Raw genomic sequence first — 26,516 nt, forward strand, 5'->3', positions numbered from 1 at the left:
ATCCTAACGATGCTCCTAGACAAAGGTTACTGTCTCACTTCCTCACACCGGGGAGAAGACATACCAGAAGTTTGTCTCTTGTAGCCCCGTTCTGAGTTGTAATTTAAGGTTCCCGGTTTTCTGCGATTGATTGGTGGATTCTCCCAAAATCCTTCCACCTTTCATAACTTTTCGAACAATCTCACTTCAAGAGACACCATCAAGGGTGGTACGCTCTTACGCGGACAGGCTTTGGGCTGTCCGGGTGCTTATCAGGAAGGAGAGGTTTTTCAAAGGTGTTACAAAGACATTTGAGAAATGCAGACTGTGGTATTGAGCTACGTCTGACTCAGTTACGCAGTTTTCTCGTTTAACCTGGGAATTTTTAACCATGACCTGGATCCATTCTCTCTCTCTCTCTTTCAAGAACTTAATGGAAGAGAGGACGGTCTTGACAGCTGGGGATTGTGCTCCGGGCTCCCAGGAGCACCCATCAGCCCGAGTTTTTTCCTCACCTGACTTCCATCTCGCCTGGTGCCAGCTACAGCCAGGCGCCAGCCCTACCCCAAGCTTCTAGGAGCGCCTGCCAGCTCCCGACCGATTAGCTAGCTGGCCCCACCTACAGCCTGGTGCCAGTTCAGTACACCCAGCACCCGGCACCATCTTCCGATCGTCTGGCGCCAACCCTCCCTGCATCCTTGGCTCTGGGAATAGTAAGAAGCTCTCTTTTCTGTTGGAGTTTTCTGGAATGACCTGAGCAGGATTGGAACCACAGGGGGTCAGTCATAATCTTTAGTGTTCTGGCACCCTCCGTCTAAGAATGTATGCCCCTCTCTTGTGATTGGACTTGTTTTCTGAGGCCACTCTTAGTTTCAGGAGAGCTTTTGGCCTGCTTTTAGTGAATGCTAGACATCAGTACAACCTCTACCTTATTAACTTTAGGCACTGTGCCCCTGACGTCCAGTCTACAATCTACCTTTTCTGAGACACTCAGGTTTAGGTGAGGATTTTCCTCCTTTTAAGGAAGGCTAGGGACATCAGAACAGCTTCTACCTCATTTGCTTTCAGGCACTGTATGCCCCTGACCATTCTACAATTGACCAACTTGAAGTGTAATCAATCTTTACTTCTCGCTTTTTCAAAGAAAGTTAAAACAGTGTTAGATTCCAGCAGTACCTTGCAAAAATTTTTAGTAAGTAGCATGGCATTGCAGAAGGAAGCGTAGGATTTCCTCCTACTATCTATTCACCTTGTAGTAAGGTGCCAAGATTTGTAAGAGCCGGGGGGGAGGATACACTGTACCTGGAGCACCCATCACTTTCAGTGGATGGGTCGTGGTCTTATCTGGTTGTATTTATATTGGTACTGCACCCAGGGCAAGGGCACTTTTTGATGTACATCAACTGCCACGCCACTACAGGTTAAGACAAGCACCAACCGTAGGCAGTTCTCTACTGCAGGCTCTCTTAACTAACAAGGAACTACAAGCATTGTATTCAATGCTAGCAATTTTTTCTATTTCAAAATCATTACATGACTTAACATTTTGAGGTGTATATGTCCATGTATTCCACCTCCTGTTAATGTGGAATCAGCTATGTAATTACTGGGTAAGTTGCTTATATAAAAATGACATTTTTATAATAAAATAAAGTTTTATATATACTTACCCAGTAATTAAATGTTCAGAGCTCTCCTTCCTCCCCTCTGATGGACATATGGCATAAACAGATGAGGTTGTTTGCTAAGTAGTTCCTGGTATTCCCGTTAGTGGGCAGGACCAGTCACCTGCACTAAACTGTGAAGCATTACCCACGAATTTTTTCATTCAAGCTGCCATGCAAGAGAAAACTATAGCTATGTAATTACATACTGGGTAAGTATATGTAAAACTTTATTTTATTATAAAAATGTCATATTTCTCCAAAACTAATTGTCAAACTGGGACCTTATCACTTTACCAAGATCCAGTTAGGTGCTTGCTAAGTACAAAACATCATTTAAATCGGTTAACAACTGTGTAGAGTAGAAACAAATATAAATCTCAGTTTTTTTGCCAACAATATTGCATTATGATGTCCAAATGTCAAAGTGGTCCACAGCAACTCATCCAAGATCATATGAAGTGCAAATCATCTGTAGATGTAATGGACATCATTTAACCTATTAAGCATCACTTATGGGAGATGTTGCCATTCCCATATTGTCACATTTTCTCGTTTACAGAGTGGTTATTTGGTCTATGCTGGTTTTTATGCATTGTATTTTTCTGTTTTTACATTGACTTTTTTTTTTGTGTAAACATATTAGGATATTAATGTAGGATAAAAGAATTTATTTTGCCTTATTATATCCTAACGATTACATGCATGAAACATAAAAGGGAAAAAATTATTCTTTCGTATGTCATTCCCTGAAACACAAGAGCCAGTACAGCAGTGAATGGTTCCATTTCATTGACATTTGTTTTGTACCATTTTAGTGCACGTGATATTCTAAGCAAATTTTCTATATATTCGTCTGGAGACTGGTTGGCAAATCCGTCCATTTCTGATACAATGTGCTTCATGACTTCGCCATCAAAAACTTCTCAAAAAATTCTACAGGGTTTTCCTTATCCCAAACAATAAATTTCACACCTTTGGGTGAACGAAAAGTAAAGGGAATCCTCTTATTATCAGTTTCTGCTCAGTCACTTGGCAATGCCATACTCGAATCTAAATTATGGTTTTCTTCAGAATAAAATAAATCTTGTTCACTGTCTATGCTAGAAGTTTCTGAGCTGCTACTCTGAGTCTCGTAGTCATCATCAGGTTCTTCATCGACTAGTGATAATATCTCTTCAGGAAAAGGTTTCTTTTTCACTTTGGAATGCTCAGTATGGGATCAAAAAGAACTGCGCGGCTCCAGTTGGTTCCAGGGGAATCCGCTTGGTGTCGCTAAGTTCGCACAAATCAGCTGATTACGACGCCATTTCCCAATTGCAGATATCTTCATTTGTGTATTAGCTACACGGTTTTTAGTGAAGTGCGATTTTTTCGTTTGGTTGATTTCAACCGATGACCCACACGTCGACAAAATCAACACCCTGGTGCAGGCAAATCGACGTCTGACTGTCAGGGAGCTTGCTGAAGAGTGTGGGATATCAGTTGGATCTTGTTATGAGATTTTGACAAAAAGATTGAAGATGCACAGCGTTGCTGCTGCGAAACTTGTGCCATGCCTGATGACGGACGAACAAAAAGGCCTTTTGAAGCATTAAAGGAAACATATTCATGTGGATCTACTTCCAGCAGGTATTACTCCGCTGGTAGTGACATCACAGGTGTTAAAAAAAAAATTGTCATAACACTTCTTTTTCCAACAAGAATATTCAAATTGCTTTTTCATGATGGTGAGCTTTGTCAAATAAATTAAAATCTTAGAGACACTGATTTTATATAAATTTGATATGATAATTCCAATAATTAATTGTTTTAATTATGTACCAACTAACATAGCCTATAACCTTTACCTGATAATTGAGAATGGACCGGCAAGCAAAAGTTGTGACTTTTTTAATTTGAAGCTTGTCTTGTCTATACAGTGATACAGGTAACTAACATGTAATTTTTAAGAAATACTTGTTCATTTTATCAGTACTGGGCTGCTATTATGCAGGACCCACAGATGACCTGCAGTGCAGCGAATTGCTGTCTGTTTTTTATTCATAATTACCTACCATGAGCCAGCCCCTGAAGGAATAAAGGAAAATTTGGTGGTTGCCATACATGTGTGAAATATGCAACATACGCCTAGCAGCAAGTTTTAATGATGAAGGAGCTCATTTTAAGCTGTCTATAGTTATAGGTTTCATTTGGAGTACAGAAGGGGATTACATAATTCTGGAATAACTCCAGAAATGTGTGTTTCCGTCCCTAGGACCCATCAGACAGCTTAAAACAAGCTGTTTCGTCCTTAAAACTTGCTAACAAGAGCACACTGGAAATTTTGCACATATCTGGTGACCAACCAAATTTGTCTTGTTTTTTACAAGGACTATGCTCATGGAAGGTGGAATGGACTGTATCCACTGGCAATAGCGAACCAAAAACTTGCTACAGAAAACTTGAGCTTAGGGTCCTGCAGAATGGTGGCCCTGTAGTGAAAGAACCAAGATGTTATTAGAAACTAATTAGTATAAGTTATTTTTAATAACGGACACTTTTGTAAAACCCTGTATCGTTAGCATATTACATCTTACAGGTTAGTTTGATTACTAGTGTGTAAATGTAATACCTTTTATAAAATATCCAAGTTAACTTAAACCATTTTAGGTTTCGGTTAACTTTGACACCATATAAGGCTGTATTACTTAAACTGTTAGTCCTTGCAATGGCTATGTGAAATTTTAATTCTAAATTGTCATGCCATTCAGACTAATCTTTATGAACTAATTTAACCCAAGCTTCTGTTTTAAATGGCTTAGGTTAATTCTTCCAGTATAATCTACATTAATCGAAGCACAGAAGATTTCTTAAGAGGATTCTCGCTTAACCTGTTCTAAGCTGCTTCTTTTTCTAGGTTTATTTAAAAACCTAAGGATATAAGCCATACAAAAATTAGTCCTCTTATAATCTGACTTTTTGTTTTAGTAGCCAATGCTACCCTCTTGTCTGATACTCAGCCACGTTGTTTCTAAATTAACAGTAGGAATATTCCCTTAACATGGATTTCTACTTAATCTGGTTAGGTTATTGCCTGTTCTAGATTTATATCACCTGTGAGGGTGTAGGCTTCATAAGACCTTACCAGTGTTATTGATCCTAGAATACTGTTTATATGTACTCCTAGCCTTATTTGTTCTTTCTTAGCCTAGTATAGGGTACTACCTAGTCCAGATTTTTACAGATCACACTTAAATATATAGGTTATATAAAACCAGCATCTTACTAATATGTAAACTTATAGTTAGGCTACTATTTTTGTCTAACCCAAGCTGTTGTTTGTATCCAATCCTAGGTTATTTGGTCTACTATATAAAATAGTAACCCAAAAATGTGTAACCTGGATTATTTAATTCACAAGGGTGTGGTTATGAAAGCACAATTGCCTAGTATGTAACTTTAATGCTAGGCTACCATCTCATCCGGCACAGGCTACTATTTTCATCTAGTCCTAGATTACATGGTCTAGGAAAATGATTTAAGTCCAATGATGGGATGTTTTGTAAACGCTTTATCACTTAACCCTCTAACGCATACTAAATGAGCTCTATTTACAAAAACGTCTCCATTATGCCCCAGCCGCGGCATACGCGTTTTTGTAAATGAGTTCGGCGTTAGGAGTTAACCCTCAGCGCCTCTATTTACAAAAACGCCGGAAAAAGTTTTTTCAAAAATCACAGCACGCTTAGTTTTTAAGATTAAGAGTTTATTTTTGTCTCCTTTTCTTTGTCATTGCCTGAAGTTTAGTATGCAACCATCAGAAATGAAAAAAAATATCATTATGATATATAAATATTGAAATATATGACAGTGCAAAAAAAATTTTCATATATAATTTTATACAAATCGCGCTGTAGGCAAAACGGTTAAAGCTGACGGGTTATTTTTTTTTCTTTGTGTTGTACACTAAATTGCTATGATTTTGGTATATAACAAATTGTAAAACGATCAAAGCAACACAGAGAAAATATTATCACAAAATGATGCATGAATTCGTAACTAGCGGACGTAAAAAAATGTTTTTTTCAGAAATTCACCATAAATCGAAATATTGTGCTAGAGACTTCCCGTTTGTTGAAAAATGAAGCTAATTGATTGAATATTACTACACTGTAAGTGTTTTAGCTTAAAATTGCAGTTTTCGACCATTTCGGTCGAGTTAAAGTTGACCGGGTCGAATTTTTTCTATTTATCGTGATTTATATGAAAATATTTCAAAACTGATAAAAGCTACAAACCATGAGTTATTTTCTCTTGTATTCTACATGAAATTGCGCACATTTTCATATATAAAAGTTTATGTAACGACTAATATAAAACGGTTGCAAACATTACGACAACGTGATTTAAAGAATTTCTGAGATGTTCGGCGAGTTACAGCGCAGACGTAAGAAAATGTTTTTTTAAAAATTCACCATAAATCGAAATATTGTGTTAGAGACTTCAATTTATTGCAAAATTAAGGTAAATGATTGAATATTACTAGAATGTAAGAGTTTTAGCTTACAATTGCATTTTTTTTCGACCATTTCGATCGAGTTAAAGTTGACCGGGTTGAAATTTTGGCAGTTGTCGTGGATTTATGTGAAAATATTTCAAAAGTGATAAAAGCTACAACCATGAGTTATTTTCTGTTGTATTCTACATGAAATTGCGCACATTTTCATATATAAAAGTTTATGTAACGACTAATGTAAACGATGCAGACATTACGACAACGTGATTTAAAGAATTTCTGAGATGTTCGGCCGAGTTACGGCTTCGCGAGACGTAAGGAAAAAGTTTTTTTTTTCAGAAATTCACCATAAATTGAAATATTGTGCTAGAGACTTCCAGTTTGTTGAAAAATGAAGGTACATGATTGAATATTACTAGAATGTAAGAGTTTTAGCTTATTATTGCGTTTTTACCATTTCGGTCAAGTTAAAGTTGACCGAAGGTTGAAATTTTTGCAGTTATCGTGATTTATAAGAAAATATTTCAAAATGATAAAAGCTACAACCATGAGTTATTTTCTGTTGTATTCTTTACATGAAATTGCGCACATTTCCATATATAAAACTTTATGTAACGACTAATATAAAAATGCAAACATTACGACAACGTGACGAAAGAATTTCTGGCGCGGACGTAAGGAAAAAGTTTTTCAAAATTTGCCATAAATCGAAATATTGTGCTAGAGACTTCCAATTTGTTGCAAAATGAAGGTAAATGATTGAATATTACTAGAATGTAAGAGTTTTAGCTTACAATTGCGTTTTTTTTTACCATTTCGGTCACGTCAAAGTTGACCAAAGGTTGAAATTTTGGCAGTTATCGTGATTTATATGAAAATATTGAAATTTTGGCAGTTATCGTGATTTATATGAAAATATTTCCAAACTGATAAAAGCTACAACCATGGGTTGTATTTTGTTGTATTTAACATAAAATTCCACACATTTTCATATATAAAACTTTATGTAACGGCTAATATAAAACAGTGCAAAAACTACAACAAAATGACGAAAGAATTTCTGAAATTTTCGCAGAGTTACCCGGCAGACGTAAGAAAAAGTTTTTTCAAAAATTCACCATAAATCGAAATATTGTGCTAGAGACTTCCAATTTGTTGCAAAATGAAGGTAAATGATTGAATATTACTAGAATGTAAGAGTTTTAGCTTACAATTGTGTTTTTCGACCATTTCGGTCGAGTCAAAGTTGGCCGAAGGTTGAAATTTTTTGTTGTCAACGTACGGTACGTCCACTCGGCACCCAACAGACAATTTTAGTCGACGTATGATACGTCCCGTCGGCGTTTTAAGGGTTAACCTAGTCCTGGATTATTTTAGATCATGCATAAGTGTAGAGGCTATATAAAGGCAAAATTTCAGTAGCCTGTTTATCAAATTCCAGGGTCCTTGGTGCAAACTAGGCTGTTGCCTAGGACCATAAAAGAATAGTCTTAAAAGGTTCTTACCTTAATTTAGGTTACTACCTAATCCTGGTTATTTAAGTCACCTTTAGGATATGTAATCCTAGGTTATAGGCTACAGACAACATCTATTATAGTTAAATTACTGCCATTGAATTTGTAGACATTGTTATCTAAAAGGATTATCTAAATTAATAATAGAATGTGGAACATTTCTTTAATTACAACTTCTAAACAGAATGATCAAAAATTCAAATTTTGGGGGGCTTTTGCAAATAAGAGAGATCGTGAGAGAGTACCAACCATGTGCTCAGAAAACAAAGTCCGGTTTTCGTATTCCTTACACAAAAACATTTGTTCCACAGTTTAAACTAACAATTTTTAACTGCAGCTTAAAAATACACACTCAACTTTCAAGTTTAGATGTTTCCATGATTCTCGCTAATGAAAAAATTTGAAATCAAAGAGATTTTGTGAGGAGCACTGAAACGTCGTGCGCACAGTTTAAACTAGCAGAGGGTAATGGAGACGGTCTTTTGCCTGCCCTGGTCGTAATCAAGATGGCAGAAGTGCATGCGCAATACTGTAGTCACTTTTGCACTTTTTGATGTAGGAAAAACTGGATTCAGCTTTGCTGAAGATAGGGAAAATACCCTCTTATCTCTGAGTCCATTATACTCTATCACATGTCATAGTTTTCAGTACGACACAATACCCGACCACAAGACCAGGCTAAAAAATATTTCTTTGATACTAGTCTAGTCACCATGCGGGGTAATTCCTTGAGGATGAAACAAGCGTCTTCGCTATCAAAAATAGAAGTTATAGCACTTAGAAAATTTCTACCGTATATTTCACAAACTGAAAAGAACTGCTATAATTTTATGTGGGAAAAATAGATCATACAAATTGAGATAAACAGGTGTTTTTTTATTCAAAGTACATTGTATCAAACAGGACATGAAAAATGCAATACAGTAGTAACATTTGCATTTTTACCTTGGTAAATAATTAAATGTAACACACCCCAAATTAATTTTTTCTTATGCTTAAAAGTTCACAATCTTCCCTCTAAATAACATTGTGCAATGAAACCTTTTCAAAAACTTTTTAATTCCACATTCATTTTCCAAAAAAAACCAACTACAAAACTAACAAAATAGGTGAAAAAAATATCAAGTATAGAGAATTCCACCAACAGCATTAATACTCTTATGGAAGTATTTGAAAATCAAATAAGATTTTTGACATTAAATATTTAAAAATAAATTTTTGCTTTCATGGATGTATTAGTGATATATAAAATGCCCCTATCTTAAATTTCACATCTCCTTATTACTTCAGTATCTCCTATCACCCTCCCAATCTCTTTTATTGTTTCTAGAGTTCCAATAACCTTGTCTTTCATCTCTCTGCCCTCCATGTCTTCCTTCTCCATGGTGTCCAGATCTACCACGCCAGCCATCTGATCTTCTATCTTGCCAGCCATCTGATCTTCTATCTTGCCAGCCATCTGATCTTCTATCTTGCCAGCCATCTGACCTTCTATCTTGCCAGCCATCTGATCTTCTACCTTGCCCATCATCTGATTGTCTGTCTTGCCAGTTATCGCGATATCCACCACGGTTTCTGTTACCTCGAAATCGACCTCCATGTCGATTTCGATTGAACTGATTGTTAGGCAGTATTGGAGGTTTAGGTGATGGGCTATTAAAAATCTGAAATATATTGGTTTACTCTTGACAAAAAAATCAATGTAACTTTCATTTAAATCTTATTAGGGTAACAAGGTAATCCTAAAATGAAAAGTAATCTATGTCTGCAGTAGTGTACATTCCCCACTAATCTCATCTTTAAGAAAACTATTTAGTGTGCTTATTTACAATATAAGGGCAAATTCAGATGCCATTTTTCATGAAATGTAAAACATGAAACCTAAAAAGCCACTTCATTCTGAAATGTCACAAAGTATCAGTGGGCTACCTAGTGACATTCCTCACACATCTTATACTATTTATAACTTTTGCAGTTGGTTGGAAACTGGGATACACTCAAAGTGTGTTGCAATATTGAGAATAGCTAACTCAAATGTAGCTCCTCTCACACCCCAATAGCCACCCAACCAGTGACTTAAAAATATATAGAGGGATATGCATTTTGTTGTTCCCTCATTTTTTCATAAGCATTTTTATCACTGTTCATAATGAATGGTAGTTAAATTTAAGTGACAAATATTGACCTAGTGAAGATAATTTGGAGAGATGTATCACCGGGAGTGAAACTGCAATATTATCAACGAAGAAATCAAAGGGTAAGAAATACAGTGTTGGACAATGGCCTCCAAATGTTTACTCATGTCTGTAAGCCTGGCCCTATTTCTTGTCTGGATGATTTTCACGGTTGAATCAAGCATGCCTTGGGGAAAACTCCTTTTTTCATGCCAGTTAAATTGTGGCTCTTGTGGGTGCATATATACTGTATACTTTTTTTTAAATAGAAATTTTTATAATAAAATTTATTTTTCTAAATACTTACCTCTCTATTATTACAGACGTATTTCCTGCATCAGGCGAGAGGACAACAGAATGTGAAAAGTAAAAAATGAATAGGATCATTTAGTTTGAACCGTCTATTCACCCATCCCTTTCGGGTGGTTTGAGCGTCTATAGTTTTCCAATCAGTTTTTTCTTCTGTCCACATGAGTGGGGAGGTGGGGGAATGATACATAATAGAGAGGTATTTAAAAAATAAATTTTATTATCAAAATTTCTATTTTTGAAATGAATCTTACCTCTCTATTATGATAGCTGATTCCCAATTTGAGCACAAGAGGTGGGAAAGGTGTGAGGACAAACCCCCAAGAACACCATAAAATTCCACCAGGAATAAGATGCTACTTACCTAATGATTAGCATGCATCAGCTGGTACTTTTGCCAAGTGAAGACTTATTCATTAGGTAGCAAGACCTCTGAACAATACTGAAGGTTCCTTGCTAGGGATACCACTCACACTCCGATGCAAGTGGGACGCAAGGCCTTGTGCCTAGGCCAGCAGAGCAACGACAGTAAAGGAATGAAGGCTCTCACCTAGGTACCTTCATACTCCCCAAAATTCGACAATTTCCTAACTAAATAGGAAAGGTTAGAGTACACCTCCCCTAACTGTTCACGATATGAGTTTGGTGAGTCGGTAGAGCTGCGGACTGTCACTCAATGGGCCAGAGCTCAATTCCCCGGCCGGCTGATGAAGAATTAGAGGAATTTATTTCTGGTGATACAAATTAATTTCTCGCTATAATATGGTTCGAATTCCACAATAAGCTGTAGGTCCCGTTACTAAGTAACCAATTGGTTCTTAGCCACATAAAATAAGTCTAATCCTTCGGGCCAGCCCTAGGAGAGCTGTTAATCAGCTCAGTGGTCTAGTAAAACTAAGGTATAATGAGGGGCAAAAGAGCTCTGCATACTTCATATTGGATTTCCAAACCTCACAGATAGTGCGAGGCAAATACGAAGTTACGCCTCCACTGCGCCGCATTGACAACTTTCTCCAGAGAAATAATCTTAAGGAAACTGAAAGTGGTCACTACCACTTGCTCATCGTGAGTCTTATTTTAAGCTGATGGTAAAAGAATCGAGTCTAGATTTGCGTGCGCTTGTCTTACCACGACCTTGAGCAGACGAGACATACCATTCTTTGACAAGGGTAAGTCAGGATTCCCAGGGCTGCAAAAGAGACTGTTGACATTTTACCTGATTTCCCTAGTCCTTTGCAAATATAGAGAGAGAGCTCTGACTAGACATAGAGAAGCTTCTTCCCCATCTGGGATCAAAGAGGACAGACTGGGGTCACAAAAGAACAAGGCAGAGGATGAGACTTAAAATCATTCTTGGCCCTGAAAAGGGGTAGAAAAGAAAGGACTGCTCCTTAGGTAGTAAAGCCAAGGTTAACAAAAACAAAATTCACTGTCAAATCCTTAAGGGAGGTTGTGCTCAAGGGCTCCAATGGGGGCACGCATAAATACTCAAGTACCACATCCAAATTCCATCCGAGGAGTTAATTTGGAGACCGAGGAGTTAATTTGGAGACTTAAGAATATCAATTTGGAAGGAGCAGATGGTCTCCTTAATATCCATGTTAGATGAAATACCTAGGCCAGTGTGCCTCAATACAGCAGCTAACATGGATCGATACCCTTTAATGGCTGGGACTGAAAAATGTACTGTAGTGTACGTAAAGTAAGAATTTAAAGATATTATTCACAGAGGTACAGGTGCAGGACAGCCTTCTAGTGAAGCACCAAGCCCTATATACTCCCCACTGTCTTTGATTGTCTTTGATACAGTGCATTAGTCAACTCCCTTTTAGAGTTAGGGATACACTTTCTGCATTCCTTTGAAAAACCTCTTGCTGGTAAGAGAAGGTAGTCTCTCCAAGCTGTCAGCTGAAGCATGGGGAGGTTCTGGTGAAACCCCATACCTCCTGGCTGTTTGAGAAGATGTTTTCTTGGTGGAAGAAGACTTCTGGGCTATCTACTAACAAGAGGCAGGGGGTCTGGGAACCATTCTCTGGGTGACCACCAAGAGGTCACTGAAGTCGTGCGTGAATTCACAGCTATATGAAATTTCCTAGTACTCTTTGTATCATAGCAAAGGGGAGAAAAGCAGAGAGGTCTAGATAAGACCAGTCTAAAAGCATTGTGTCAACTGCCCATGCCTGAGGATCCTGAACTGGAGAGCAGTACACTGGCAGGCAACTGTTGGATCTGGTGGCAAACAGGTCTATTAGAGGAGAGCCCCATAGCCTCCGCAGGCCCTTGCAGACTTGTGGATGCAAGGTCCATTCAGAAGAGAGAATCTGGTCTTTCCTGCTCAGTTGGTCTGCCAAAATGTTCAATTTTCCTGGCATAAACTCAGGTAACAGAAGGATCTTCCTTTCCTCTGACCAAGTAAGAATGTGACTTGAAAGGCAGAACAAAGCTTCTGACTTTCACACTGGCAACGTCTCTAACTGAATGATAAGGAGCTCTTGTTCCTAAGTCGACCAAACCCCAGCTAAATGCCTGTCTGCTGCAACTGCTCCTCAACTTTCTGGTGATGCATCAGAATATAATGTGAGGTCTGGGCTCTTCAACTGGAGAGACACTCCCTGCAAAAATCGAGGTCAATGGTTCCACCATCTCAGAGGGTCCTCCAACTCCCTCGAGACCTGAATTTGAATGGATTCTGGCTGAAAAAGAAAAGAATTGCCCCCATTCTCAGTCCAGTACCCAGAACCAACTTCCCTGGTGATGCCATGTGCCCTAACAGGGACAGCCATTTCTTGGCTGGCAAGGTTGTGAAGGATAGAAATTCTTCTAGAATTAAAAGAAAGTTGTCTATGCATTTCTCCTTTGGAGAAACCAAGAAATTCTTGGTGTCCAAAAGCATTCCCAGGTAACAAAGGTTCTGAGTTGGTATTAGATTGGAGTTTGAAACATTTATCAGTAATCCCAACATACTTGTCAACTTTAAAAGAGTATCTCTTACCCTCAGGCTTCCCTCTAAAATGGACGCTACTATCAGCCAACTGTCCAGGTAGAGAAGCATCCAAATGCCTAACATATGAGCCCACTTGCCCAACTGCGATACAACTCTTGTAAAAACTTGAGGTGCTAAGGTCAGGTGAAAGTACACTGCCCAAAACTGGTATGCCTTGGCCTGAAAAATAAACTGTAAATATTCCTGAATCTGGGTGAATTGGTACATGGAAGTACGCATCCATCATGTGCACCAATCCCACTCAATCTCCATGCTGAATTGCTGCCAAAATTGAACTGACAGACTCCATGTTGAACGGAGTCAGGCGAATGGTTCAACTTGGAGGTATCCAGTACCGGTCTCCATCCTCCTGAAGCTTTAGTACCAGAAACATGTGATTGTTGGACCTTGGCAACGAGTCCAAGACTATTTCCACAGCTCCATTTAGGCCAAGAGAGTCTACTTCCTCTCACAAGATCTGGAACTTCTCATTGTGGCGATAAGAGGAAAACTCCTGAGGAGAACTGGCTAGAGGAGGCTGGGAAAGAATGGGGATGCTGTATCCCTCCTACAGTACCTCCACCACCCAAGGATCTGCCTCCAGATCCTGCCAAACTGAATAAAAGAGGCTCAATCTCCCTCCTACTGGGGACTGGGGGCTTGATGCATCATATTGTCAGGAGCTGGATTTCTACAATGCTTATTGTCCTTCCTGAAAGCCCAAAAGGTCTGGCTCAAGGGCCCCAATGACTTGCCCATTTGCCTGGGAGGAACCTTAAAACTTTGCATTTAACTGCAAAAACCACTGCTGCCTTGGTTGTGTATGCTTAAATATTTGAGAGCAATGCAACAAAGACCTGGTTTCCACTTCTCAACCTCTTGCACTATCAAACCTAATGCTGAGGCATCCAGTAAAGAATGTAACGGGTGATGTGTGATAACATCAGCCTTCCTTATCAAAGAGACAGAGGAAACCAAAAAGAACAGAATTGTTCCCTGTGCTTGATAACCGCCTTAGTAAAGGTGTGCGCGGACTCCCCAGGGAAGTCTGTAACTGCTCTATCAGAGCAGCCAAAAAACTTGCAGAAGAGCAGAATCAATCTCACTTGCTATTCACCTATTGCTGCTATAGCCAGTTCTGATAAAGGGTAACTGCCTAGTAAAGCCATCGCTCTCCTCTTTCTCATCAAGAGGGGAAGAACTTTTAGAAGAAACTTTCTGATGGAGAAATTTAGCCACTAAGTCAAATCTGTCCAGTGCCAACTCAGCCTGTTTTGGAGATGCAATCCTAAGGGACCTCGAATCCTGAACTACTGGTTCCTCAAAGAAATCAGGAAGTGGTTGGCTCCACTTAGTGCCATGGTGCCTGGCACTGAAGATTCATCTGCACAGGAAACAGCCTTCCTGACTATTCACAGCATCCTGCAATGACATCGAGGTAGCAGGAGGCAAAACCAAAAATTTTGAAGGCACCAACCTCAAAACTTGGTTGAGGGGAAGGTACTCTAGTCTGCTTTGCTACTGAGACAGTAGCAATCAAAGAAGGATCTACCTGACTAACAGGTGAATACGCCGGACCTGGGCGCTGAAAAGGCGGCCTGAGAATGCCTAAAAGAGGCTTGATAATACTTTGAATCCTGCCTCGGAGACTGGCAAGCAGCCCAAGGCGTCCGCGATATAGAACGAGGTTGAAGAAAATGTCTAGAATGCTCAGGAATGGCCCAAGTAGGCAAAGACGGGGACCGAGACTAAAAGCGCTACTTCTGAAAAGAAAGGGACCTACAAGAGAAGCTCCTACTTCTCCAAGAAGCAGGAGAAACTAGCACTGTTTTATGAAGCAGGCATCAAAAGTTGATGAGAATGCCTGAGAAAGGAAGGAGAATGTGGAGAACAAATGCGTTTACAACCCGATCGCGGCTACTTGCACGAAAATCCCTCATGTCTGACAAAAAACGTGAAGAATCGGCATAGCCAGACTGCCTGGATATCGAGAAGAAGAACAAGGGTTCCTGGCGCCAGGCAAAAGTCTAATGGTAGGGAAGCGTTCGGTGTCCGGCAAGCGCCTGTTGTCAAGCACGTGTCCAATGGCAGGCGAGCGCCTCCTGTCAGGTGAATGTCTGCTTCCAGGTGAGCACCTGCTTCCAGGAGATCACCTCCTTCCAGGCAGGTGCCTGTTCCCAGGCAAATGCCTGCTGTCAAGCGAGTGTATGAGTGAATACCAAATCATCTTGCAAGGGAAGACTACAGGAAGAACCCAGATTGGGATTGCTAGGAGTACGCAGCCTCAAACAAGGCCTACAAGATACAAAATCGGATACTGAGTGCACTTAACCTTACCTAGCATATCGTCCTCCTGCCTGGTTCCTAAGCGCCTCCACAAACACCGTTGCAGGCACATTACACTGTTCGTGTTATGTGCTGAGTTACATAACTGAATTCCCTTATTTATAATTTAACCGTGTTTAGCACAACTTCATTTAATATTTCATCAGTCTGTTTATTTTAATCCTTGAACATTACCCTTTTCTGCAACAACAATATTACTGAATTAATTTGTACCAAAATTCTCTTCATCTTGTCATGCTTATCTTTCAGTGATCGAGTGCAAACAGCTTCCACTCCCGGACATACCCCACTTCTCTGTACCTCCAACAGTAGGAGAAGCACCACAAGGCATGGCTAGGGTATGGTTAACAGGGAGGAAGGATGTTGGCATTTCCTCTGCCGCAAGGGGGAAACCCGAAAAAGGACAAACAATTTGGCAGATAAAGCAACAAGTAGCCCTAAGACTAGCTACATTGCTTCTAACTGCCAAACCCCACAGTCTGAACAATATGGGGAGCTTTGAGAGGAGAAAATTTCGAAGGAGAAGCTTACTAGGAAAAAAGGGAGAGCAGCAAGAGCTGCTATTTGACAGGTTGTGAAAAGTGAGAAACTTAGTCCTAACCTCACTTCCTGTATTAGAGTTGGAAGAATCTTTTTCTGTCTTTTCCTATTCTTGTCTGCTTCTCACGTCTGCTCATACTTTAAATAAATATTCATTATTTCATCTGACTAACCAACACACTGATCTAGCAATCATTGTTCCTACATTTCACACATTGGTTGTGACTGTCGTAAACTCAAGTAAAGCCGGGATATGCACCTTCTTACCTTCCTGACTCAAAATGACTTATCTTTCTCTTCTTTGGATGATATCCTATTTACAAAGGACCCACGCTTATTTGCGGTTCAGGATTCGCGGCTTCACCTATTCATGGATTTTCCTGTAGAATGTATACTGTATCCACATTAACCCTTAAACGTCGAGCCTCTACTTACAAAAGTGTCTGCCGTATGCCGGCGGGGTTTGAGTTAGCGCCGAAGCGGAAAGTTTTTTTTTTTAAATTACAGCACTCTTAGTTTTTTTAAGATTAAGAGTTCATTTTTGGCTCCTTTTTTTCTCATTGCCTGAAGTTTAGTATGCAACCATCAGAAGTGAAAAAAAATCATAATATATAAATATTGGAATATATGACAGGGCAAAAAAAAATTTCATATATAATTGTATACAAATCGCGCTGTGAGCAAAACGGTTAAAGCTAATGAGTTTTTTTTTTTTTTCGTTTATATTGTACACTAAATTGCGATGATTATGGTACATAAGAAATTGTAAAACGATCAAAGCAACACAGAGAAAATATTATCACAAAATGATGCATGAATTAAATAGCAACGCCGCAGACATAAAAAGTTTTTTCAAAAATTCACCATAAGTCGAAATATTGTGCTAGACTTCCTGTTTGTTGCAAAATGAAGGTAAATGATTGAATATTACTAGAATGTAAGAGTTTTAGCTTACAATTGCAGTTTTCGACCATTTCGGTCAAGTTAAAGTTCAACGAAGTCGAATTTTTTTATTTTATCGTGATTTATATGAAAATATTTCAAAACTGATAAAAGCTACAACCATGAGTTATTTTTTGTTGTATTCTACATGAAATTGTGCACATTTTCATGTAGAAAACTTTATGTAATGGCTAATAGAAAACGGTGCAAAAATTAAGACAAAGTGACTAAAGATATTCTGAGATTTTCAGCAGAGTTAGCGCGTGCGGATGTAAGGAAAAAGTTTTTTCAAAAATTCACCATAAATCGAAATATTGTGCTAGAGACTTCTCGTTTGTTGCAAATGAAGGTAAATTATTGAATATTACTAGAATGTAAGAGTTTTAGCTTACAATTGCATTTTTCGACCATTTCGGTCGAGTCAAAGTTGACAGAAGGTTGAAATTTTGGCACATTGTGATTTATATGAAATATTTCAAAACTGATAAAAGCTACAACCATGTGTGACTTTTTGTTGTATTCTACATGAAATTGCACACATTTTCATATATAAAACTTTATGTAACGGCTAATAAAAAACAGTGCAAAAATTACAACAAAGTGACTAAAGAAATTATGAGATTTTCAGCAGAGTTAGCGTGCGCAAAGGTAAGGAAAAAGTTTTTTTCAAAAATTCACCATAAATCGAAATATTGTGCTAGAGACTTCTCGTTTGTTGCAAAATGAAGTTAAATGATTGAATATTACTAGAATGTAAGAGTTTTAGCTTACAATTCCATTTCAGTCGAGTCAAACTTGACCCAAGGTTGATATTTTGGCACTTATCGTGATTTATATGAAAATATGTCAAAACTGATAAAAGCTACAACCATGAGTTATTTTTTGTTGTATTCTACATGAAATTGCGCACATTTTCATTGCTAGACAGGCGCCAAAAAACCGGATCGCCGATAACCGGGGACTGCCTGTATTATTATTTATTATTTTGTTGAATAAGAATAAAATGGCTACATTATTTTATACTTAGTTTTCTCAATTCTTCTAATAATTTGCTTTTCCTACACATCACTATTAATCAATAATTCGAAGGATAAGATAGCGAATTGCTTGCAGCAGAAATTCTTTATTTAAATCATTACAGCAGGTTACTGAAACCTGGGGTGATGTATAGTTTTCCTTCTTATTTCGATTTTCAGGTCTTGATACTTATCAATTTTCTCTCTTTCTTTCTCATCTACTCTGGTGTTCCGTGGTACTGCGACATCAATGAGTGATACTTTCTTCTTGATTTTGTCAATCGTCACGTCTGGTCTATTGGCAAGTATCACCCTATCTGATTCCATAGTTCCGGAGGATCTTTGCCTGATCGTTTTCTATCACTCCCTCAGGTTGGTGTTCGTACTACTTATTACTGCAAGCTAGCTGGTGTTTCTTGCACATGCTCCAGTGAGGCTTTGCTACTGAATCATGCCTCTTTTTGTACTGGTTCTGTGCAAGCACGGATATTCACTTGCTTGTGGTTTATGGTCTGTCTTTCATATTGCACTTCCTGCATATGGGTGAGATGTTATTTCCATCTATTGTTCTTTGGACTTATCTGGTTCTTAGGGCCTGATCTTGTGCCACTGTTATCATTCCTTCTGTTTCCTTCTTGAGTTCTCCCCTCTGTAGCCATTGCCATGTTTCATTGCTGGCCAGTTCTTTTGTCTGTCTCATGTACTGTCCATGCATTGGTTTGTTGTGCCATTCCTCTGTTCTGTTTTCCATTATCCTGTCTCTGTATATTTCTGGGTCTTCGTCTACTTTTATCAGTCCTTCTTCCCATGCACTCCTTAGCCACTCATCTTCACTGGTTTTCAGATATTGCCACAGTGCTCTGTTATCTATGTTGATGCAGTTCTCTATACTGTACTTAGTAGCCCTCTCCCCGCTTCCTTTCATGTTATGTATAGTCTGTCTGTATTTGCTCTTGGGTGTAGTGCTTTGTGTACTGTCAAGTGTTTTCTAGTTTTCTGGACTATGCTGCGGAGTTCAGCCTTCATCCACTCCACTACTCCCACGCTGTATCTGATTACTGGTACTGCCCATGTGTTTTTGGCTTTCATCATATTTCTGGCATTGAGTTTTGACTTGAGTATCGCCTTAAGTCTCTGCATATATTCTTTCCTGATCGTGTCCTTCATCTCTTGGTGTTTTATATCCTCTCCTTCCATTATTCCTAGGTATTTGTATCCTCTCATCTATGTGTTTGATGCTATTCCCATCTGGTAGCTTTATCCCTTCAGTCCTTGTTACTTTGCCTTTTTGTTTGTTGACCTAGTTGCATTTTTCTATTCCAAACTCCATCCTGATGTCCCCAGACACAATCCTTACAGTCTGGATTAGGGTATCTATTTCCTTGATGCTCTTACCATACAATTTGATGTCATCCATGAACATCAGATGGTTAATTCTGTTGCCTCCTTTCTTGAGTTGGTACCCAGCATCCATCTTTTGCAGTACTTTTTGTCATGGGAATCATGACTACTAATGAAGAGTGGGGACAGTGAGTCATTTGAAAGATCCCTCTCTGATGTTAACCTCTGCTAGTCTTATCCCAGAGCTTGTAAGTACTGTATTTCGGTTGCGCATTGTATTTTTAAGGAAGCTGATGGTGTTTTCCTCTACCCCATATATTTTCAGGCATTCTACTAGCCATGTGTGCAGTATCATGTCGAAGGCTTTCTTGTAGTCAATCCATGCCATGCTTAGGTTGGTTCTCCTTTTCTTTCTGTTCTTCCTTACCATTTTGTCTATTAGGAGCTGGTCTTTTGTGCCCCTACACTTTCTTCTGCAGCCTTTCTGTTGGTGAGGGATGGTGTTTGTGTCCTCTAGGTAGTTGTATAGCCTTTCACTGATGATACCTATTAGTAACTTCCACATTATTGGTAGGCAGGTGATAGGCCTATAGTTACTTGCTATATTTCCCTTGTTCTTTTCTTTCTGTACTAAGGATGTTCTCCCTGTGGTCATCCTTTGGGCGCATGGTGGTTTGTGATACAATGATGGAGTTGTTCTGCTATTCATGGGTGTAGGGCCTTGAAGTTTTTGAGCTAGTATCCATGGACTTCATCAGGACCTGGGGCTTTCCAGTTGGGCATTTTCTTTAGTTGGTGTCTGACTGTGTCTGTCATGATCTCAGTGAATCTTTGTTTTATTCTCCCCATTTCTTCTGCCTTGATTTCCTGGAGCCATGTTACATGTTTGTTGTGTGATACCACTCTTAGTTGGCTGTATAGTCTTTTCTGGTTGGTTCCAAAGAATTTGTTCTGTTGGTATCCTTTATTCCTGTTCATGTCCCACTGGATCTTATGTGCTTTGGCTTTAAGCCTCTGTTTTATATCTTCTATTGTGCTGTTTAGTCCCTTGTCCTGTACTTTTTATTTCTCATTCAGTTCCTCTCTTGCTTTCTTGCTTCTTAGCCTCTTTTCCGCCATCTCTTTCAGTTTACTCAAGTCAGATCTAACTGCCATGATTTGTTTTTCCAGATGCCTTTTCCAAGACGGTTGCTGTTTTGGTTTCTGTTGGGTTGGTTGTGATGGTGGTGTGGATTTTTTATTTTTTTTTTATTATTATTATTATTATTATTATTATTATTATTATTATTATTATTGTTATTATTATTATTATGATGATGATGATGATGATGATTATTATTATTATTATTATTATTATTATAATAATAATATAATAATAATAGTACCACCTCAACTTAACAAACAGTTCAGGGGTCTGGCCTCCCAACCAGTATTGAAGATCAGGTAAAATAACTTACACAATACCCTACCTAGCCACTGTAGCAACTGCGTGAAAATCAATGTCATTCTTTCCTCCCTCTCTTGTTGCGTATCGTGTCATTTTATCATTACTTTTGATAAAAGTAACACTTTGTAATATGCCATCATAAATACTGTAGTCCAAATCATCGTTTTCAAATGTAAAAATGTTCTCAGTTCACTTGACTATTACTTCCAGCCCGAGAAAAACCCTAAAAGAGTTTAGAGGTATGGTTAAACAAATCATTTATAAGTAAACTTGACTATTATATGTGAACTGTAGCTTCCATAAGGAACTGTAAATCTGTCTGTTTACTCCCTTTTCTCTTGTATAGTGTCTCATTATTTTATTCAAAGTTTTGATGTAGTTAATGTCCCTTAGTAAAATGTGATTAAGTTTAAACACAACAAGGTACTATATAAATAAGCAATTAAGCTTTGATTTGACACAAGACTAACAGGCATCCTGGCCCAATTCCATCAGTTACAAAGATCCTCACAAAAGGTTTACTAGTTACACTGGACTTCTGCAGCATTACTTTTACCCTCGGCTGCATTATTTTCAGCCTTTTACCCCCCTCTTCCCTTCCCACCTGGCTTTCCAACTCTTTTTGCTTTGATTTTCACCTTTCATTTAATATCAAATCCATTGGGCCAGTTATGTGAGACTTCAGCATTATGATTCACGAGTCTGGTTAAATCATAGAAAATAATAATATAAGGTGAAGTAGGTGACGGAAAATGTAGATCGCTGAATAGCATTCTTAATGCCTGTGACATTAGGGAAGTCAAATTCAAAAGTTGAAAAAAGGAGCTTTCCTGATAGGAGACATCTAATCAATTATACAACTACTAATCTACTATTTTCAAGTACTTATTCACAACTTGGTTGTCCATCCTAAACAAATGCCAGGTTATTGATAATAGGAATTGGAATTGGAATATAAAATTTAGGCCAAAGGCCAAGCCCTGGGACCTATGAAGTCATTCTGTGCTGAAAATTATGTTGAAAAAACTGAAACTATTGTTAGGAGAGGGTGGGAAGTAAGATGTGAGATGGAAGAGAGAATATGAATGGAGGTATAGTAAAAGAAATAAAAGGGGTGGCAGCTGGGGCCAAAGGGATGCTGCAACCTTCAGTAATGCCTATAGTCAGTGCATGCAATACAGTGACAGCATTACCCCCAATGGGGAGTTAATGCCAACAGTAAAGGGGTTTGTAATTTGCATGAACAAAAGTGTCTAGTTTTCCACAGCAACATGCAATTACCTTCATAAATTCTTCATCACTTTCTGTGTACCGTCCTTCAGCTGCTGCTTCCAACTCTGCTAAATATTCTTCATTCAATTTGACAGTTCCATTTTCTTGCAAATCAGCTGCCATGGTTGATTTATATTCTCAGAGTTTTTGGCAGTGTTATTACAAGAGACTCTGAAACTGAAAAGATTAAATATTTATGAAGGAGAGTGATCTAAGAGAATTCTAAAATATGAATACACTTATGACACTCACTTTAATCAACTGGCTCTATTTCTTAAGAGATCCAGTATAAGTAAAAGCTATAACATGCATATTCCATTAAAAAAAAATGTGTGACTGTGCTGTCCTATCTGCATTTAGTTTTCAATAATCATGAAATCATTATAAGTCAAAAAATCTAATACAATTCCAAAAACAGAGTAGCACAAACAAGCAGTACAATATAATTTATTGAACTTGAAGCTCAGGTAGTGGTATAATCATAATGTGGTGTAAAATCAAATTAATCTAAAATCATAAATACCTTAATGACATATGCAATAAAGGTTATGTAACAGCCCAGAAAGTAGAGAACATAAAAGCATCAACACGTGGGTACATTACACTTAACATATGTAAACCACTTATCAGCTTTTTAACCTTTATTTACCTTTCATCTTGTGCTTAACTTTTACATCACTTAAAATAAACTCTACTAAAATCCGACAATGTGTTGCTACAGTGTTGTACATACGTGTAAAAGGTTATCGTTTAAAATAAATAGTGAACCATGGTAATTTTTAAAAACAAAACTTGGTTAAAAAATTTACATTTATTCTTAAATAACTAGTAAGGGCTAACAAAAAAAGGATGAATAGCTGCTTAAAATAAGCAAAGTGGTAAAAGACCATGGCTAAAGGAGCCTCTCATTACCTTTCTCACATTTTGTTTTCTTCTCTCCCTTTTGACCAGAGATAGGTATGTCAAAAGATATAAGTAGAATGCATTCTGCCTTAAGCTAAGAGTTTCTTATTTATGAAACTTAAAAAATGAAACTCTCATTGTTTGACAGATAATTTTAAAATGGCACATTTTCAGGTTAAGGCATAAGACAAACTTAACAATTAAAATTTAGCAAATATAGCAGCACCTCTGTGGGTGATGTAATCACAATTAAACCAAAATAATTTACTATTATTCAACCTTTTTTGAAAGCTACCACCAGTCACTGAGAATGGAAGTAAATATTTCTCAGTATAAACAGGTTTTGACTTAGGAATAATCTATTTTTGGTAGCTGCTGTGAGTCCTCAAAGGAGTTACTCTCATGATTCCTACAGGGACTCCATAAGATAGACCAACCAGTTTCAAAGAATTCTCTTCTAGCTGGTCTTGGCCAGTACAGTGCACGTTGACACTGATAGAGAATAGGACTCAAGACAAGAGGGCTCTTCTCTTGTCTACAGTGACTACCTACATTCTTCCTTGTCTTAATCTACAGACGTGGCAACCGCACATCACATGTCGTCCACTATTGTGGCAACAATGCACTCTGCGTCAGACCAACTGCTTATTATTCTTTCCAGGTCTATGCAGGAAAATTATTCACCCAAATCCCATGCCCTTTTGTCAGGGAAAGTGGGTGGGTTTGAGGACTAACTGCAGCTACCAAAAATAGGTTTTTCCATGTCAAAACCTGATTTTTGATAGCGTGGTCACTGTTCGACCTCAAAGGAGCTTGCCAAAGAAATTGACAGGTGACGAAATGGCTAAGCTCTCAGAATTCAACCCCAACAACCCAGGGACAAATTTTTTTCCAAGATTAAGCCACTAGTTATAAACCACGTTTTTTATTTCAGATACCCATACGGCTTGGCAACAAAGAACATGAAACCATACATGAACTTACAATTAAGATGCAATTCTAAAGTGACTTGCCTAAAGATGATGGGTTTGGTCTTTTCTAAAGTGACTTGCCTAAAGATGATGGGTTTGGTCTTGGTATTGTTGCACCTTTCCCAGCGACATCTTAGCATACCCACCACATCAAGAAGACCCCTGGTTTTCCGCCATAGCGCCCGTGGGGTCAGGACTTACTTTACCACCTACTGATACACAGTGTAGTTGAATTTGTTCAACCTCATGGCAATACTGTTCTTGATGACCACCCTGCACACTCTGAGACTTCTTCAAAAGAAACATTTTTGAAGAAAACTAACGATGTACTTACATTTCAAATGTCATACAATCTAGGAAAGGAGTGGGGTATGCCTTTTTAATAAGAGGCTCCACAATTAATCTCAGCCCATGTAGATGGAGTGGTTTGTTGTGCTACGGTGTAGGAAAATCGGACCCTCTGGGATGTTTGCCATGACCTCTAAGTAAACTTTAAGTGCTTGAACTGGGCATAAGTTTTACTTGATAAATGAAGTTCCCTTATCAGAATAGGAGATTTTCTCATTAAAGGGTTCTCATTCTTTGCCAGGAATGATGGGTCAGGAGACAGTAATAAATGACAGTTAGCTGTATGAGTAGTAGCTGTATGAGTAATACAGTGTTGTCCCTGTCTCAGAGAGCCCAGTTCACTAAAGTGAGCACCTAACGCAAAAGCAGTCAAGATCGCCTTTTGCAGCATATATGTTGTAGTTGTATTGGGCCCAACGAATTGAGGGGTTGGCAGAAGCCCACGCACCTTATTCAGGGACCCGGGAATGGGAAGCCTTGCAGGAGCAGGTCTTTGCAATGCAAAAGACTGGAGAAGGGAAGTAACAATTTCTATGTTAGAATCAATTCCAAATCCATAAAGCAAGGATTCCAACAATGTTACCTTGTATGCCATGACTGTTGTAACAGCAAGGCACTTGTTTTCAAAAAGATATATAAAAAAATGTAGAAGTATTTCAACAGAGATATTAACAAGGCTCTTAGCATAGATATAATCTAACTACACTCTCCATACGGACTATTGTACTCAAAGAGAAGGTGTCCGTAGTTTCTGCACTAGCAATGCTGGGTGGGTAATTTTCACGGTCGACAGATTTTAAAATTCACACATGAAGGTCTTGGCTCAGCAAGGATGACACATAGACGACTTTCCTTCCTACTGTCTGTGACAGAACAGCGGATGATAATGGAATTGAGTTCTTCGCCCGTTGTTGACGCAATAAGAACTAATGCCTGTACAGCTAATTTGGGCCTATTAAGTAAGCAGTTATGTTGAAAGTTAAAAGTTTGTTCAAAAAATCTTTGAAATCTGGGAAACTGGAAGAAAAGATATATATTGTCCTCCATTTGTTCCTGGAGACACATACATTGGAAGTAGATGGTTCTCACATTCTCACATGTGCCCAATAGGTCCACTTCAGGATATGGAGGCATGTTGTATCCCCTGATAGAGGGTCTGCTATTACATTGAACATCCCAAAGGTAAAAAGTAGGTGAATGTGGTCTAACTTGACCACATTCCTGTCCTTGCACTTGTCCGACAGGTTCTTCATGAATGCGAGGGGCAGACCAATGCCCCTGACCTTGAGAAATCTCGCCCTGAAAGTACTGTTGTCCACCACGTCAGCTGTGGAGTATGCCAGTTTGATCATTACTTGAAGTCAAAAGAAATGGTGCTCTTGGACACCATTTCATGGCTGAGCTGGAGCTAACAATGAGTCGTCGGCACCCAGAATTGAAGGTCAAGTCCTTTATGTGGTAACGCAAAAGGCCTTTGGTCACTCGGTAACCACCATGGTCCTTAGATTTGGAATGACCATACACTGTTGATCACCCAGCAAATCAGACAGAATGGTGGGAAAGAGTAAGCCTAAAGACTTGTACAATGGATACAAAAGACGTTTCACAGGCGCCAACAGCAGCATCTGTTGTTTCCAGGCAGTCATCCATTCAAGTACAGTACTGGCCAGACCCAACGTTGTTAAACTTTGCTGATTGGACGAAAAGCAGTGCTTTCAGTGTGGTATGGTTGTTGGCTGTTATGCCCATGGTCTAGAAAGACAGAGCCAAACAGTAACAGCTTTGGTGTGTCGAGACTGAAGGTCTAACTGGGCTGTCTTCCAAGATCGAACAACCCTTCAGAATGTCGCGGTGCTGAGACCAACTGTCTCTAACACCAACCCTAGTGACCAAACTTGTCTGTCATACATCCATCTTTCCTGGAATGTCCTTGGTTGATCACTTTGCTGAGTGTGCTACTGCCCACTAGTGCAACTGCACCGTCAATTGAGGAGATAAAAGGACTCTAGCCCCATGGTACTTTTTCTAAACAACACTACAGAGCACCTATCCTCAGATCCTGAGGCTTTTGAAGTGCTAAAAAGTTGCAGAATATTGAAATGCAGGTTATGTTAGATTACAGTAGGATTAGTTTAGGCTAGGTTAGGTTGGATTAAGTACCCAACCTAACCTCTTAAAGTGAGGGTTTTTTTGTGTTTAAACTATCAAAATAGGCAGTTCTAAGTGCTTTTAGAGGGGTTCTAATTATTTGCAGATTTTAGCTATTCGC

The 26,516-nt window shown here is 38.7% G+C and overlaps 2 protein-coding genes across 2 annotated transcripts in view; both read right to left on the reverse strand.

Moving 5' to 3' along the window:
- Positions 1–2,667: 2,667 nt before the first annotated feature.
- LOC136836216 (uncharacterized) lies at positions 2,668–22,148 on the reverse strand. Its single transcript, XM_067100219.1, has 3 exons — positions 22,035–22,148; positions 8,998–9,319; positions 2,668–2,843 (listed from the first exon to the last, which is right to left on the reverse strand). The coding sequence occupies exons 1-3, from the start codon at positions 22,146–22,148 to the stop codon at positions 2,668–2,670; spliced, it is 612 nt and encodes a 203-aa protein (XP_066956320.1).
- Positions 8,517–26,516, reverse strand: part of LOC136836432 (protein cereblon-like) — a 109,738-nt gene continuing 91,738 nt past the window's right edge. The window contains exons 5-6 of the mRNA XM_067100662.1: positions 22,035–22,202; positions 8,517–9,319 (exon numbers count right to left, since the gene is read on the reverse strand). Of these exons, the coding sequence (XP_066956763.1) occupies positions 22,156–22,202 (47 nt within the window). The 3' untranslated portion in view covers positions 8,517–9,319; positions 22,035–22,155. The remainder of the gene's footprint in view (positions 9,320–22,034; positions 22,203–26,516) is intronic.

The sequence above is a fragment of the Macrobrachium rosenbergii genome, chromosome 56 (assembly GCF_040412425.1).
Source record: "Macrobrachium rosenbergii isolate ZJJX-2024 chromosome 56, ASM4041242v1, whole genome shotgun sequence".
NCBI lineage: Eukaryota > Metazoa > Arthropoda > Malacostraca > Decapoda > Palaemonidae > Macrobrachium > Macrobrachium rosenbergii.

Coding starts and splice junctions, on each gene's coding strand:
- LOC136836216 (XM_067100219.1), bottom strand. CDS start 22,148: ATGGCAGCTGATTTGCAAGAAAATGGAACTGTCAAATTGAATGAAGAA. Junction 9,320..22,034: donor GTGATGAAGAATTTATGAAG/GTAATTGCATGT, acceptor AATATATTTCAG/ATTTTTAATAGCCCATCACC. Junction 2,844..8,997: donor GCAGAGAGATGAAAGACAAG/GTTATTGGAACT, acceptor AGCATTCCAAAG/TGAAAAAGAAACCTTTTCCT.